General features: G+C 36.7%; 1 protein-coding gene across 1 annotated transcript; it reads left to right on the top strand.

Moving 5' to 3' along the window:
- The first annotated feature begins 15,287 nt into the window (after nt 1–15,287).
- LOC117029762 (immunoglobulin-binding protein 1-like) lies at nt 15,288–16,310 on the top strand. Its single transcript, XM_033118947.1, has one exon. It carries the CDS (start codon nt 15,291–15,293, stop codon nt 16,308–16,310), a length of 1,020 nt encoding a protein of 339 aa, XP_032974838.1. The 5' UTR covers nt 15,288–15,290.
- Nucleotides 16,311–16,797: the final 487 nt, after the last annotated feature.

The raw sequence follows: 16,797 nt of genomic DNA, 5'->3' as shown, positions 1-16,797 counted from the left end.
CTGTCCCATCCAATCAGAACTGTGTAGCTATATCCTCATTTGCATACTTACTGACCAATCAGAATGGCTCCATAACAACCAATCAGAACATGTGATTTTGACCAATCAGGACAGTGCTATATGGACCAATCAGACTGTGCACATTTGGATTCCTCGTTTACATAAAAATGGACCAATCAGGGACTAAGGCAGGAACATTCTCTATATAAAGCAGCCTCCCTTTTGTCTCCGTGGGAGCACTTTCAGTTTCCTTGGGAGGCTGTGTTTCTGTGGTTTACAAAATGTTTACTTGAATAGAGTTTCTCCGTTTACCACTCTTGGAACTGGGCACTCCTTTTGGCATTACATTGCTGGCAGTGACCTTTGGTTGACATTTTGAAGTGAGCAACAAATCCAGAGGAAACCAAGGTTAGATTATTAATGTCAGGTAAGTAACACTTTTCTGCCCCTTACCTCTTTTCTCTTCGTTGGCTTATCCTGGAAGAGCCTGTGCAGCCCAGGGCTGATAGAAATGAGGTGGGAAAGGAAGAAGTAGCTTACTGCGTTGTTGTAAGAGATCTTTTGTGAGACTTGCCTGCTGATGGACCCAAGACCTGGACCCGGCAATCAGAGGCTCCTCACTCCCTCCCCTTCCTTGGAATGTACTTTCAGGCCACAAGTGCCCACAGCCAGAACCATTTTCAAGGACACAGCCTGAGAGAGTAAGGTGTTGCTGAGACTATCTGGCTGGTATATGTGACTGAATCCAGTTAAGGCTTCTATATGTACTCTTAAGAGTGTGGCAGGCAGATGCAGAGATTACTTGTCTTTCGGCCGCAAGACAAGTCTCACGTAAGTTCCCTCACTGACTAACCCTGCCACCTACCTATCTGCCTCCTTCGGTTTCTCCTTGCTTTCCATGCGAGAGCCTGTTTGAAATTTGTGCGTGCAGCTCTTGAGGTTGTGAACCGACACCCACTCTCATGGTGGAGGAGGAGAGGCGAGGCTTTCACTTTGAATGACATTATCATACTGAAATGGATATATTAATTACTGAAACAAGACTATTTGGTGGACTGATAGTAACCACTATATGTACGTACACATGAATGTATGATGTACATATCATTTAAGAGGGAGTGGCCAAGTTACGGAGATTGCCTGAGATTTCATCTAATGGCAGGGAAGAACAAACCCCATGGAATGGGTTTGAATGCCCAGTTGGAATGCAGGGGCTCCTTTATTGTCCCTATCAGTCCCATTTCGTCAGTCTACTGGGTATATTTCTGCCTGGCACTGTATTGACTGAGTAGTATTTGCTACCATTTTTTGAGCACTAATCATATGCCAAACACATTGTTTCATCTGCTTCCAACACATTTTTCCTGACCTGTTCTGCTTGTCGTATTCATTATTACATACCTGCCCCCTATCAAAATAAGATTTCTGACCCCATAGATCCCTGACATTCCCCAATCTGGTACATTCTGCAGTTTTTCCTTTCCTTTCCTTTCCTTTCCTTTTTCTTTTTGTTGTTGTTTAAATAATTCCGTTTAGTTGTCCATCTTCTCCACTAGACTATAAATGTGAGGACAGATCTTCCTGGTGTGGCTACTGACACCCATTAAGGTATTTTCGGAATTGTCTTGGTTTTTAATAATCTAAGGTATTATTTTGCAGATGAGTAATGTGAATTTCAGAGGTAATAATGTGCCTAAATTCAATCAGCCAGTGGGTGGTGGAGTTAGGATGCAAGCCTTGGATTGGAGTTGGCTCCCTAACTCCAGGGAGTATGGGGATTTATATGGTTCACTGTCCTCTGAAACAATGTTTTTGCTGTCTAAACATCTCTTGGCATTAAAAACCGCAAGACTTTAAGCAACAAAAAGTAATGATAAAGGAAGGATTCTACCCATGGATTGCGTCATGTTACCTTAAAGTGTAACACAGAACCCCAGTAGGGTATTTTTTAAAATTCCAGTGTATTTCAAATTAAGTGTAAATTTAATTCTTTGTTAGTCATTATTTGTTTATTACCTCTTTATTAAGGAGCTAAATGTTTTAATGTTTTGTGCATTTTAAGTCAATAAATACAATATACGTCCATGCCTCATCCTAATTCAAAAATTTAACAAAATCCCCGGGAGTTCATTTCTGTATCAGTGTAGATTGTGTCATTGTAGATGTTAAAACAAAATTTCAATCTACCTTCTCTTTGTCCCTCTATGTTCACTCTCCATTTACCACTTTCTAACATGGTGGATGATGTCAACTGATCCCAATCCCCTGGGCCTTTGGGTGGGTTTGGCCAATGGGAGTCCTAGTTAGAGGTAGGAAAGAGCCAGAATGGTGGACTCGGTGTGTTTACAACCTTGGGTCCCTCTTTGTGGAGTCTCTTCATGCTGTTTTTGCTCCTGAAACACAAATCACAGCTGCTCCCAAAACGGTCTTCTGTATGTGACTCTGGTGATCCTGTTTTCACCTGTCCTTTTGAGCTTAGGAATGGTAATTACTCTGCAATTACTAATCCTGAGGTATGTCATTATCCCTTTGTGTTTCTCCTACCCTATCAGCCCCAACACCTTTGTAAATATACTCCATATTAAATCCTTCTCAAGACTTTTATTAATTTGAATGTCATCTGGAGGAGTTCATCTAGAGGATGTGACCACTAGTTGACCTATGAGCCAGTGGACCTGGGCAATTGGAGGCTCCTTACCTTCCCCCTGCAAATCTTCCTTGGAATGTACATTTTGCCTACTCTTCCCACAGCCAAAGCCATTTGAGAGAACAATGTGTTGTTGAGACTATCTGGACAGTATACCTGACTGAACTCTGTTAAAGCCTCATTATAGACTATTAAGATTATGGCAGATGGGGAGATCAACTCATCTGCAGCCTCCCAAGACAAGCCTTGTATGTACATTTCCTTGCTTATTAAACCTACCACCAATCAATCTGGAGTGGCTTGCCTCTTTCTTCAGTCTCTGCCCTGTAACTGTTTGGGCGCCAGTTACAGATTTCACCTGAAGAACTCCTGAGTTTGCTAATCAACAGCCAACTATTCTTATGGAGACCCTGATAGATAAGTTGAGATTAATCATCGTGAAATTTCAAAATATTAAGGAAAAAGAGAAGCACTTTAAAACTACTAGCGAGGAAAAGAAAACCACAGCAACAAAGGAGAGTCAAATTAGCAGAAATTATAATATCTTCAACACTTGCTAACAGATGACAACAGAATGATGGCTTAAATATTATTCTAGGGGAAAACTATTTTGAATCTAAAATTCCATTCCCAGCCAAGTTATTTTGAGGACAAAATAAAAACATTTCATACATTCAAGGATCATACCTTCCTTACCACAGTTCTATGCACCCTTCCTAATAATGGAACTCCAGTGAAATTTGGTGAAAACCAAGAAAAAAGATAAAGAATTTAAAAAATTGTATGACTTAATCAAGAGTATGATTAAAATATATCCTGTAATGACAATTTGTGCAAAGGTCTACAACCACAACAATTGCAAATTGCAAAAGACAGAAGGCTCTATGAAGTCAGTCCTCATAAAAAAAAAAATGAAGTGGATTATATGCAGTAGAGTGAATAATCAGAGGGCTGAAAATTGACATTATTAGAGAAATAATAACATTATTTTGTCAAGATAAAAAGCAATTAGAAGCTTTTGGGAAAATGAAACAAAAAGTTGTGTAAGAAGTCATAGTCCAAATATAAAGGAAATAGAAGATATTGCATGAATTTACAATATATGGGGTAAAACACTAGTAAATCAATTTGATCTTGATAGTAGAAGCATTCCCCTTGGGAGGGAGGAGAGGTGGAATTAAAGGTAGGAACAATAATACCTTCATTGTACGTAACTGAGAGTCAAGGTGTACTTTCCAAAGTTGATGAAACAAGATTAGTAAAAATAAATTGGAAAGGGACTAAGAATACAGAAAATGGGGCAAAATAAGTTGACGTATTCTTTCATTGCAGAAATCAAGATATAATACCTTTAGTTTATAAATCAAGAAATAAAATAATAGTCACTATCTAGAAGTGCTACTAACTACAAATTTTAGAAAGCAGTTACTTTTAGAAATTGGGACAGTTTTGGGGGGATGCCTAGCAAGATAATGGGAGACAGAGACTGTTGCTTTTCATGATGACTCCTTTTGTATGATATATTTTATTATTATATGCTTATTGTCATATGGTTATATTATCTTGATACTTAATAAAATAAAAATCTTCAAAAGGTGCACACAAAGAAATACAATAAGAGGTATGATACCATGTTTCCCCGAAAATAAGACCTAGCCGGACCATGAGCTCTAATGCGTCTTTTGGACCAAAAATTAATATAAGACCCAGTCTTATTTGAATATAAGACTGGGAATGTAATATAATATAATATAATATAATCAGGTCTTATATTAATTATTGATCCAAAATAATGCATTAGAGGTGATCGTCTGGCTAGGTCTTATTTTTGGGGAAACACTTTATGTGTTTCCCTAAGTAGAAGACAAGCAGAAGACAAATAGTGAAATATACTTAGGGAATACAATAGGGATAGGTCATTCTGGGCTAAGAGCATAAGAGAAACCTTCATGAAGGCGGTGATTTTAAAGTATATTTTTAACAAAAAATAGGAGGATAAGACCATTTTAGTTGTGTATATGTGTGTGTGCATTTGTGTATCACCTTAACAAAAGCTAGCAGCTTGAGAAAGAAATCAACAATGCATTTTTCCTATGGTCAGAGATAGCTATAAAAACCAAATTAAATTAAATTGTAGTGTAATAATTATAAATAATCATTTTTGTACCTCTAACACCTAGCAGGTTGAATGACACACAGTAGACAGCTAGTACATGCAGGTGATTAGTTAATAAATGAGGGAATTAATTGCAAGTCACTAAGAAATCACTTAAGGAGAGCATTCACGTATGCAAAAATAAAGTCATGGCTTGATATAGAAAATATATCAATATACAATATGACAAACGTATCATAAATTGAAAAAAGCTCCCACAGAGTGTCAAGGCTAACAGGACAAGACCATTCATTATCAGTTTTGTGTTCTATAAACCTTCAAATGCATACGAGGCTCAGTAAAAACAGAGGGATGTGATGAGTTGCTGGTCTCTGGTCTTTGTACTCAACGTCATTTCAGATACTAATTGGAGAGAGGTTTAAAGTCAGATAAAGAGTAACCATACTGAGAAGTCCAGATTTAGTAGTACAAAAAGAATATAAAACAGAATAGCCCTCAATTCTAGGTGTAGGTAGTCAATTAAAATTTGTATGACTTCTCATAATCATGGCTACCTGAGGGTTTCCCAGGCGTAATTAAAATAAATCAGGAAGTACTGCTCTCTGCATTTCTTCTTTCTCAACTCTACTTTTTGCAGTTTGTAAAAAAAAGAGTGCTTAGTTTTATAACTTTAACCAGGTCATTGCTAGGCTGAAAATGCATCTACCTGTTCACTATCATATTTCCATGCCTATACAGTTCTTGGCCAAGTATAGTTACTTTATTGATATTTTGGGGGGAGGCAGGAAACAATTCCTAAAGCTCTGACTTATTAAATCACTTCAAAATTGATCTCAGTGTTCTCTGCTTTAACATCTTCGGTGATAGAGAATTCACACTGGCTGCAAAAAGGCTCCTCCATTTGTAGATAGTGGTACATGGTTCATATCCCTCCTACCTCCTGGCCCCAGATCTGAATTACTGCCTTAGATGTGACCTCTATAGTACAGAATACCATGTTTCCCTGAAAATAAGACCTAACCGGAAAATAAGCCCAGCATGATTTTTCAGGATGACATCCCCTGAGCATAAGCCCTAATGCGTCTTTTGGAGTAAAAATTAATATAAGGCCCGGTCTTATTTTGGGGGAAACACAGCAACAAGTTATTCCTCCCTGCCTTATTTTGAATTCTGTACGTCTATTGAGTGAATTGACTTTTTGGTCAGTCATGCCAAGGACTTTACTGATACTGAATTTGTAATTATTTTTCATATTTTCTACAGGGATGCGTTTAAACCATGTTACCCTCATTTTGTATTTGTGTATTTTGTGAACCAAATAAAATATTTTATGGTTATCCCTATTATATTTTGGGAGGGGGATTTTTTTCTATTTTAAAAAATTTGGGTATAATTTACATATAGTAAAATTTGCTTTTTTTACTGTATAGTACTGCTAGTTTTCACAGATTTATACAGCCATGAATCCACTACCACAATCATGATAAAGAACAGTTTTATTGCTCAAAAATATTCCCCAGTGCAGTTTGTAGTCAACCAGTCTCCTACTCCCACATCCAGCAACCACTGATGTGTTTTCTACTCATAATTTTACCTTTGCAAGAATGTCATTTCAGTGAAATCATACAGTATGTAATCTTTTGACTATGGCTTCTTTCATTCAGTATAATGCATTGGAGATTCAATTATATTGTTGTGTGTATCAATTTTTTGTTCCTTTTTACTGCTGAATAGTATTCCATTGTGTGGAAATACTACAATCAGGTTTTATCCATTCCCCAGTTGAGAGAAACTTGTTCTGTTTCTAGAAATGTAACTTGCAAATATTTTCTCCCTGTTTATGGGTTGTCTTTCTTTTCTCCTTACTTTGGTTTTTTTGAAGAGTAGATGTTCTTAATTTTGATGAAGTCTAATTTATCAAGTATTTTCTTTAATGGACTTTGCTTTGGCTGGTCTATCTAAGAAATCATTAACTCAACACAAAGATTTTCTTTTATGTTTTCTTTAGAATTTTTATAGTTTTCGGTTTTATATTTAAGTCTATGATTGATTTTTGAGTTAATTTGTGTATAGAGTGAGAGGTATGGATTGAGGTTCATTTAAAAATATTTTCCCCCATTGTTATCCAATTCTCTCAGCACATTTGTTGAAATGACTTTACTTTCAATATTGAATTGCCTTTGCACCTTCATAAGAAATACATTGATACTATATGTGGGCGTCAGTTTCTAGAGTCTTTATTCTGTTCCATTTATTTATATGTCTGTCCTCTCCAGACTGTAGTTTTATAGTAAGTTTGGAAATCAGGTAATGTGAAACTTCCAATTTTTTTTTTCCCCAAAATGCTCTATTCTGTGTTTTGTTTTTTTTTTCTTATCTGTGTAAATTTTAGAATGAGTTTGTTGATTTCTAAAAAAAAAAAACTTTTTGGTATTTTGATTGGGATTATGTTGAATCTATAGATAAGTTTAAGGAGAATTAACCTGTAAACAATGTTGAACCCTCCAGTCTGTGAACTGGTAGATCACTCCATTTATTTAGATCCTCTTTGATTCCTTTCATCAATGTTTTGTAGTTTTTTAGCATACAAAGCTTTCGCTCATTTTGTAAGATTTTTTACGTAAATATTTTTTTTGGGTACTATTGAAATGATACTTCAAAAAAGTTTAAATTTGTGATTATTCACTGCTAGTATATAGAAATATGATTGAATTTGTATATTGGCACTGTGTTCTTCAACCTTGATGCTCACTAGTTAGTTTTAATAGCTTTTTTGAAGCTTCTTTGAGAATTTCTGTATAGACAATTATGTCATTTGCAAGCTGAGACAGTTATATCTTCCTTTCCAATGTGTATGACTTTTATTATTATTATTTTGTGCATTCCTATTATATTTTTTTCTTTTTTTATTTAGCCCATTGTTCTAGTCTGTCAAGAACTTTGGGATAATGAAACTGTCACCTAGTTTTTTCACTGATAATCAAAAAGTTCACCAATTTCTCATTTTATTTAAAAGTACTGAACCAGATAGCTTTTATAAAAATAAATAAAACAAAGCAAGCTCACTTCTCATTAAATTTCACATATATATAAATATGGAGAAAACAATATAATGAACACCTCGTATCCATCACAGAACTTCAACAGGTATCAACACATAGTTAATCTTGTTTCATCTGTACCTCCACTGACTCCCTCTTTATGCGCCACCATTGCATAATTTTAAAGCATATCCAAACAACATATTGTTTTGAGATAGAGATTTGACAGTGAACTCCTCCACTATGTTGTAAGCTATTCAAAGTTGGGAATGGTGTGTTATTCATAATTTTATATCACCTGAATAGCTCAGCATCTTGCACATGTAATCTATTTTTAAATTTGTTTTGAAATAAATTTTTTATGGAATCATTTACCTTCTCCCTTTGCCTTTTGAAAGTCAGTCTTTGAGATACTTTTCCTTATTTAGTTGTTATACAATCTTCTTTTTGAAAGTATTTTATTTAACACATATGGTAAAATATAAGTAATATGTATGAGAGTATCAAAGCATAATAATGCGGGGTACACTCAACACCCAACTCAAGAACCAGAATTTCAGCAAATCACTATGCTCCCTCCAAATTCTCTGCTCTCTCTCTCAATCTTTCTCTCTCTCTCTCCAAAAGTTATCTGTGTTGTGAATTTTATTCAAAATTTTAATAGCTATATAAATATATAGACATACATACTTAGAAAAGATATTGTTTAGTTTTGCTCATTTTTGAGGCTTATAAAAATGCTGTCATGTTGTAGTCACATTTTTGTGAATTATCATTATATAAATTAGAGAATTCAGACAATTCACATTTTATGCAATTATATTTATGGTTCAATTTAAATATACCATCTTACTTTCTATTTGTCTGATCTGTTTTTTGTTCATTTCTTCTACTTTTCCTGACTTGATTTTTCTGTATTAATTGAATATATTTTGGATTCTGTTTCACCTCTGCTTGTTTTTTTTAGTTAAATCTCCTTTATAATTTTTTTGGTGATTGACCTAAGGTTTATAATATATGTCTTTTACTCATTATAGTCTATCTTCACATTATATCACTTCATATGGAGTGTATGAACCTCATGAGAGAACACTTCCATTTCTTCCCTCCCACTTTTTGTGCTATTGTGGTCATACATTTTACTTCTCATATATTATAAACCCTGTAATACATTGTTACTATTTATGCTTTAGATTATATATTTTTTTAAGGTTATTAAAAATAAGAAACATCTTTATATTTACTCTAATTTTTATCATTTCTGATGCTTTTCATTTCATCATGCAGATCCAAATATGCATTTGATACTATCCTCTTTCTGCCTAAAGACTTTGTTTAAAATTTACTACAGTCCAGATCTGCTGCCATTATGTTATCTTAGCTTTTGTTTGTCTGGAAAAGTCTTTGTTTTACCTTTCTTTTTGATGTATAACATTGCTGAATATAGAATTCTGGGTTGACAGTTGTTGTTTTTTTTCTTTCAGCACTTCAATTATGATGTTCCATCATCTTCTAGCTCATAAAATTTCTGACGAGAAGTCTGCTCTTCTCATTCTGGAACTCTAACTACATGTGTTAGATTATTTGATATTGTACCACACTTCTTGGATTCTCTGTTCTGGTTCATATTCTCTCTTCTCTCTCTTGTTCCCTCTCTCTCTCTCCCTCTCTTTCCCCTTTGTTCTTAAGTTTGAGTAATTTCTATCGAACTAACCCAAAGTTCACAATTCTTCCCTCAGACATATGCAGTGTACTGATATGTCTGTTGAAAGAATTAGCTCTGATATCAAGTTATTATTTATAGCTTTTCTATTTGACATTTTAATAGTTTCCATCTCTCTGCTAAAATGTCTCATCTTTTTATGTATGTCATAAACCGTTTCCATTAGATCCTTTAGCATATTAATCATAATTATTTTAGTCTCTATCTGATAGTTCTAACACCAGAATTATCTCTGAATCTAATTCTAATTATTGCTTTATCCCTTGACAATAGTGCTTTTTTTCTGGCTTTTTTTGGTCTGTCTCATAATTTTTTTTATTGAATATGGGATATCCTTTGTAGACAGTAGAGAATGGAGTAAATAACATGTATGTCTGGAAATGGGTATGTCTCTTTTCTCAAACTCTTAGTGTAGGAGACTGACTCAATCTAGTCACTAGTTCAACTGGGTTTCTGTTGTGTTGTTGCTGTAGTTACTCTCAGTATACCACAGGCTTCAAGCTCCTCCAGCAGTAAACACCAAGACTTTAATGTTCCTGTAGATCCAGGAGTACTGGATGGTTATTCTCTGTGCTCCTGCCCTACCCTCAGGTTTCAGTAGCCCCAGGATGCCTATGTTGCAAGAATCTCTCTCCACACTTTCCCGCCTTCCTCAGGGGTAGACTGCTACAGTTTGTTACTTACTGCTAGGTTTTTTGTGACCAGGGGATAGTTTGGTTCTCATGGGCCAGTCTCATCTTTAGCCAGGACCTATGTGCCTGGACCTTGGGTATAGTGCATTCTCAGTGTTCTGCCAATTCCAGTTGTAGAAACCAAACTGCCTTGTGTCTGTGGCAGGTGCTGGGCAGAACGGTTTCCTGACCTGCCCTTAGGGTGGCAGACTTATGCTTTGTATTGGTCCCGGACCCTGCGATGTAAAGATTTTCCTTTATCTCTCCCGGGGAAGACAACTTTGTTTCTACCCTTCCCCAAGAACGTTTGCGGAGGCAGGAAGTGGAGTGTCCTGCTCTTCAAAGGCAGATGGGTTTTGCTTCTATCTCTTCTCCTTAACCCTAGGTAATAGAAAGTCTACTGCCCTTCTCCAAGTGGCTTAAGGTTTTTGCTTTTTATGAAAGATAGGGTCAGGGAAGTGGATGGTGTTTTGTGCCTGAATCCAAACAAAAGCTATTCACCTTCTGTGTACCTGCACCTCTGAAGGGAGAATCTCCCTGATCTCCTGTCCTGTCTCTGATCTTTCTTGAGAGCACTACTGAATCCCCATGAAGAAGAGCTGTTGTATAAATATGAACTACCCTATGTCTGGGCTCTTCGTTATTCTAAACTTATATGTTAGTCCACATTTGGCCTTTAGGAGTTTGTTAAATTTTTGGCTGATATCTTACCTTTTTCTGGAGTAGTTCCCTATTTTTCTTGTGCTCTGGGAAAGGCAAAATATTTTCCATGTCTTCTCTCTCCTGGAAGGGGCTTGCCTCTTGTAGAAATTCAGTTCTTGTTGGTTGCCTTATGATTGGAGCTCCCTGTGGGTTCAAAAAGTTACGATTTTATGTATTATCTGTTTTTTGTTCTTGTTATTAGGATGAGAGCAGCATTCTCTTGCAGCTTTCTATAGTTTAAGTGGAAACAAAATTTATATGTCTTATTTTCTTTATTCAGCATTATATTTTTAAGATTAATTTACGTTACTACATGTAGCTACAGTTAATTTATTTGCCTTGATATATAATATTATATTATGTGTATATACTACAATATATCCATTCTCCTTTAAATAGGCATCTGGGTTGTTTCTAGCTATTTATTTTTATGAACGACATTGCTTTGAACACTTAGTCATATCTTTTGGTGCACTTTTGTAAGTTTCTCTAGCTTATACATCTAGGAGGGGGTTAGTTAGATTATAAGATATGTATGATAATGTTTGATCTTACAAATTAATGCCTTTGATTTTCAATTTATGCCTGTACACCTTCTGAACAATAAAGAAAAGCCGCATATATCACTTTTATTTATCTTCTCTCCTTTTGGTCATCACCTATGTCTATCCTTCCTTTATTTGTGAGTGCTTGAATTCTAATTCCTCCTGTTTTTTATTTTATTTCATTTCATTTTATTTTATATTTTGAACTTGGCTTCACCTGTGGCTTATGATCCAGCTCTTGCTTTCTGATCTTGATGTTATTAACTTCATTTGATGGATACTTGATTCTTAGTGTGTCCCAAAATAGTTTGGCCTTTACCAGCTTCTGTAACTTGTACGGCATTGAGCTATAGAATATAATAGCCCTCATTTTATTAAGCACTTCAATCACCATCTTCAGCTCTGGCTAATTGAGCCAGCATCCTGACTACCGTGTTTCCCCGGAAATAAGACCTAATCAGAAAATAAGCCCTAACATGATTTCTGAGGTTGACATCCCCTGAACATAAGCCCTAATGTGTCTTTTGGAGCAAAACTTAATATAAGACTGGTCTTATTTTCCGGGGCACATGGTAGGTATTTTCTCCCTGGATGTGTATATGTCTGTGTGTCTGTGTTATTATCTGAACACTTGAGGTTGAAATAACTCCATCAATCATTCCCACTTAGGTAGACCCTTTACGTAGACTTCATTTCATTCTAGAAACTAGTTTAAGTGGTCACAACTCCAAGCCACATTTCTCTGCTTTGTCTTCAAGGATATTAAGAAAGATAAGTCAAGATTTTGACACAGTTCAGGACAAAGTGATCTATATTTTGCCCTCAATCTATAGGCACCTCAGAGAACTGGCTTCATAAAAAATTAATGTATTTTTTTCTGCTTTGATCCCCTTGCATTGAACCTGTGAGCCAGAATTAGAGTGCTCACAGGAAGGCATTAATACTTGGGGTATAATATGTATGAGGACACCTTCAGTGAGAGATTCAGTATTTATACTCTTAATGTCAGTTGTCTGGGAATGTATATTATGATAACAGAAATATAGGTAAGAACAAGACAGAAGTTATGGAAGGAACTAAATGAAGAAACCCTTATGTTCTATATGCTATGAGTTTCATTTTCCCTGGGGAAATATGGATTCAAAGCAGAGATGTAGTGCATAGAATTCTCTTCCCATGATAGTTAGAAAATTAGGAGAAAACATGGTCTGTGTTCTCAAGGACATTAGAATTTAACAAAGAATAGTATGCCAGCCAATACCAACCAATGTATCAATAAATACATGGTAGAAAACAAATATAAATAAGTAAAGATCCTCAGAAGGATGTAACTCAGTGTTAAGAAATAGTTGCATCAGAATAGGCGAGGCCAGGATGGTTCAAGAATGAGCAGCCTAATCAAAAAGAGAAGGTGGCATGAATAAACCTTTCCTTATCCAGAGGTATGCTTCAAAAATCTCTATCTTTGTATACTGCAGACTCGTCCAAGCATTCTTCTTAAAGCTGTTGATGCCCTGTGGAAACACCCTTGACCAGGCCAGTGCATTAGGCCTCTAGCTGTTGTGAGTGTTGGCTGCAAAGTGTTCACAGCTGCCCCTCCTCCAGAGATTTGTCTGAGCTCAGTGATCAGAAAGACTGGGTCCCCAAAAAAGTAGCATTAATTTCATCTGGAAGCTTGCTACTAATGCAAATTCTCGGAATCTACCCCAGAACTATTGAATCAGACATTCTCGGGCTGGGGCCCTGAAATCTGTGTTTTATAGAACTCCATGTGATTCTGGTTGACAGTGAAGTTTGAGAACTATGTACTGTCCTAGTTAATGGGAACCACCTTGTCTTGGAGGCGAGACACCACCCCCACCCTAGTTCCACAGCGGTTGGTTGATACAGAGTAAAGGCCAAACTCCTCGCCTTTGGGGTGGGGAGAAGATAACCGCTCTGTGGTGTGACTTATAATCTAGAGAAGCAGTCAGCAAACCATGGTCTCTGGGCCAAATCTGGCCTGCTGAATGTTTTTGTAAATAATGTTTTGTTGGAACGAAACCAGGCTCATTTATGTTATTGGCTATGGCTTCTTATATGCTATGATGACAGGGTTGAGTAGTTGCATGAAAGACTACCTGGCCCTTTACAGAAAAAGCCTGTTGACTCTTGGTCTAGAATTTCACCTATCCCTAACTCATCGGACCAACGCTAGACTTCACTTGACACCACGTCCGTGCTTCGTTCTCTTTCCATCTCCTTTCTGTTTCCTTCTCTCCCTCACAGGTTGCATCCAAATTTCTGCCCCAGGCTCTGCTTCCTGACAAGGGAAGCCGACAAGCATACTCACATGCTTCTTTATTTTTCTGCTACTTCTTCTATGTTTGCATTGGCTTTAAGGGAGCTGTGAAGTTTCCCAGACTGACGTACTAAACTTGCTCAGTAAGCAGTTCCCACCTAGTTGGTCTTTTGGATCAGAGATACTCCTCTCAGAAAGGGTATTTCTCATCTCTGCAGCCCCACCTTTGCTTTCTACCACTTCTCTAATAGAGAGTCAGTGACTGCCTGAAACCGTCTTTGTTACCCTGGTTTAAGGGTCACCTGTTATTATTTCATTTGTATTTACAATTTATAGAGCATGAGAAGTTTCCATGGAATATCTCGCCATATGAAACCTGATTTGGCCTATGTCCAAGGACCTCTGGAAATACAAATAAAAGTATAATAAAAATACTCAGCCCGATTACCAGTGATGGTATTGTATAGGCAGGGGTTGAGCTAGGATATTATTGCAATTCATTAAATTAAAAATGTGACAGAGACAATATCTTGTCTACATTTTGCTAAATGTCCTACTGAAGGAATTAAGCTTTAAGTAGCACCCAGGCCTACAATTTATACTCTAAGTTGTTTACCTTCTTAATCATGAAGCATCACCTGAATCTTTCCATTATAGTGATGTTTTCATTATGTGATACTTGCAGTTAATACTTAGAAAAATATTCATGGTTTCTAATGCAGTGTGTTTTAAAATATTTTCTTACTGACAAGCTAAAGGAAGTAGGGCTAACCCACAAAATGAAAATTAAAATTAGTATCAAGAGTCGAAATTGCAAAATTCATTTTCTGGAAGGATAAAGAGCTGGAATGAGAAAAGAAAGAGACAATGAAATAGGATCAAGAATGGTGAGCTTGTACTTTAATATTGGCTGAGGATTCAGGCTGGGATGAAAAGTGAAGAGACTATTCTTGTCTGTGTTTAGAGAAAACTAATCATTTTATAAAGTTGGTGGCTATTCCTCAGGATACAGATGGGAAATAGTTTCTCTGTCCTTCTTCTTTGAAATACCTGTCTGCAGGTCAGAGGACCACTGCAGGATTTTCAAATGCATGGTTTCATAGGGCTTGCAAGAAGGTGCTATATGTATGGTAAAAGAATAGGAATTTTATGAACTGAAGTTTAATTTAGAATGTCATTTGTGGATGAACATCAGTAAAGTAGTTCACATTTCAGGGACTTTTACCAAAGCCCGTTTCAGCTTTTCAGTTGATTAAAAATCATTGTTGAGTACTAATAGAGTGAATGGCACTCAAGATGTAGAGTTACATACTCATATACAACCACTAGATTTTAATATAGTAATGCAAATCTTACAATGATCAATATAATGGAGTAATACATAATAAAACATTTCACATTTGTATACCATTTTAAAATTCTTTCAAAATACTTTCATGTCTTTAATTTTATTTTATTCTCACAACAATAATGCAAAGGGGAATAGGTATCTAAATAATTAATTAACAATAATCAAGTTCAAAATAAGCTTATAATAAAAATTAATCTTTATGCCTCTCCCAAGATGGCAGCTGCTGAAGAAGACGAGTTACCACTGCCTCGACTTCCCGAGCTGTTCGAAACAGGCAAGCAGCTTCTGGATGAAGTGGAAGCAGCGACCGAACCCACCAGTTCCTGGATAATCCAAGAGAAGGTATTGAGGGGATTGGACCTTCTTAAGAAGGCTGCTGAAATGTTATCGCAGCTCGACTTGTTCAGCCAAAATGAAGATTTGGAAGAGATTGCTTCTGCTGACCTGAAGTACCTGATGGTGCCAGCATTTCAAGGCGCATTGGCCATGAAACAAGTCAACTTGAGTAAGCGTCTAGATCATTTGCAGTGGGCTCGACAGCACTTTTTAAACTACTTAACTCAGTGCCAGTACTATCATGTGGCAGAGTTTGAGTTGCCCCAAACCAAGAACAACTCAGCTGAAAATAACACTGCTAGTTCCTCCATGGCTTATTCTAGCCTCGTTGCTATGACATCTCAAAGACAGGCTAAGATAGAGAGATACAAACAGAACAAGGAGATGGAGCATAGGTTGACTGTGCTGAAATCTGCTGTGGACACTGGTCAAGCAGATGACGAGTATGTTCGTGAATATTACCTCCTTAACCTTAGAAGGTGGATTGGTATCAGCTTAGAAGAGATTGAGAGCATTGACCAGGAGATAAAGATCCTGAGAGAAAAAGACTCTTCAACAGAGGCATCAACTTCTCACTCATCTTTTCAGGACAGGCCTCCAATGAAACCCTTCACTATCACTCGGAATGTGGCCCAAGCCAAAGTATTTGGAGCTGGTTATCCAAGTCTGGCATTCATGACAGTGAATGACTGGTATGATCAGCAACAGAACTTTGGAGCATTACCAGATCAGGGAATAGCCAAGAAAATATCAGAGGTCAAACGAGCAGCTCAGCAACAGGAAGATCAGGAACAAAAGGAGGAAGATGATGAGCAAACACTTCACCAGGCTCGGGAGTGGGATGACTGGAAGGACACCCATCCTAGGGGTTATGGCAACCGACAGAACATGAGTTAGTTTTCCCACAACAAGAGGGGATTTGGGGGGAGGGGGAGGGGCACTCTCATCTTCCTCACCAGGAAAGCTATGCAGTCTTCCCCTTCCTGGGCTCCTGCTTCAGCTCTGCACCATGAAGGCCAAGATGTTTAATCTTGCTTTGCATTCAATAAAGTGTCAAGCAATTAATGTGTATTTTTGCCCTACATGATGAACGAGCAATCTTGTTTTGGCATTATGATGCTCATCATGGTGTATTCCAATTTCTTTTTTTAAAAAAAGATTTTTATAAAGTATAGCTAACATACAATATTATATTAGTTCCAGGTGTACATCATAGTTATTCAACTGTACCCACTTGACACAATATAATACATAGTTATTACCATATTATTGATTATATTCCTTATGCTAAAGCAGTGATCACCATGATAAGTCCAGCAACCATCTGACACCGTACCACATTATCACAATATTATTGACTATATTTCCTATGCTGTGTATTACA

Source organism: Rhinolophus ferrumequinum, chromosome 11, assembly GCF_004115265.2.
Source record: "Rhinolophus ferrumequinum isolate MPI-CBG mRhiFer1 chromosome 11, mRhiFer1_v1.p, whole genome shotgun sequence".
Classification (NCBI taxonomy): Eukaryota; Metazoa; Chordata; class Mammalia; order Chiroptera; family Rhinolophidae; genus Rhinolophus; species Rhinolophus ferrumequinum.
Note: the sequence above shows the minus strand (reverse complement) of the source record. Positions and strands in the feature narration are given on the sequence as shown.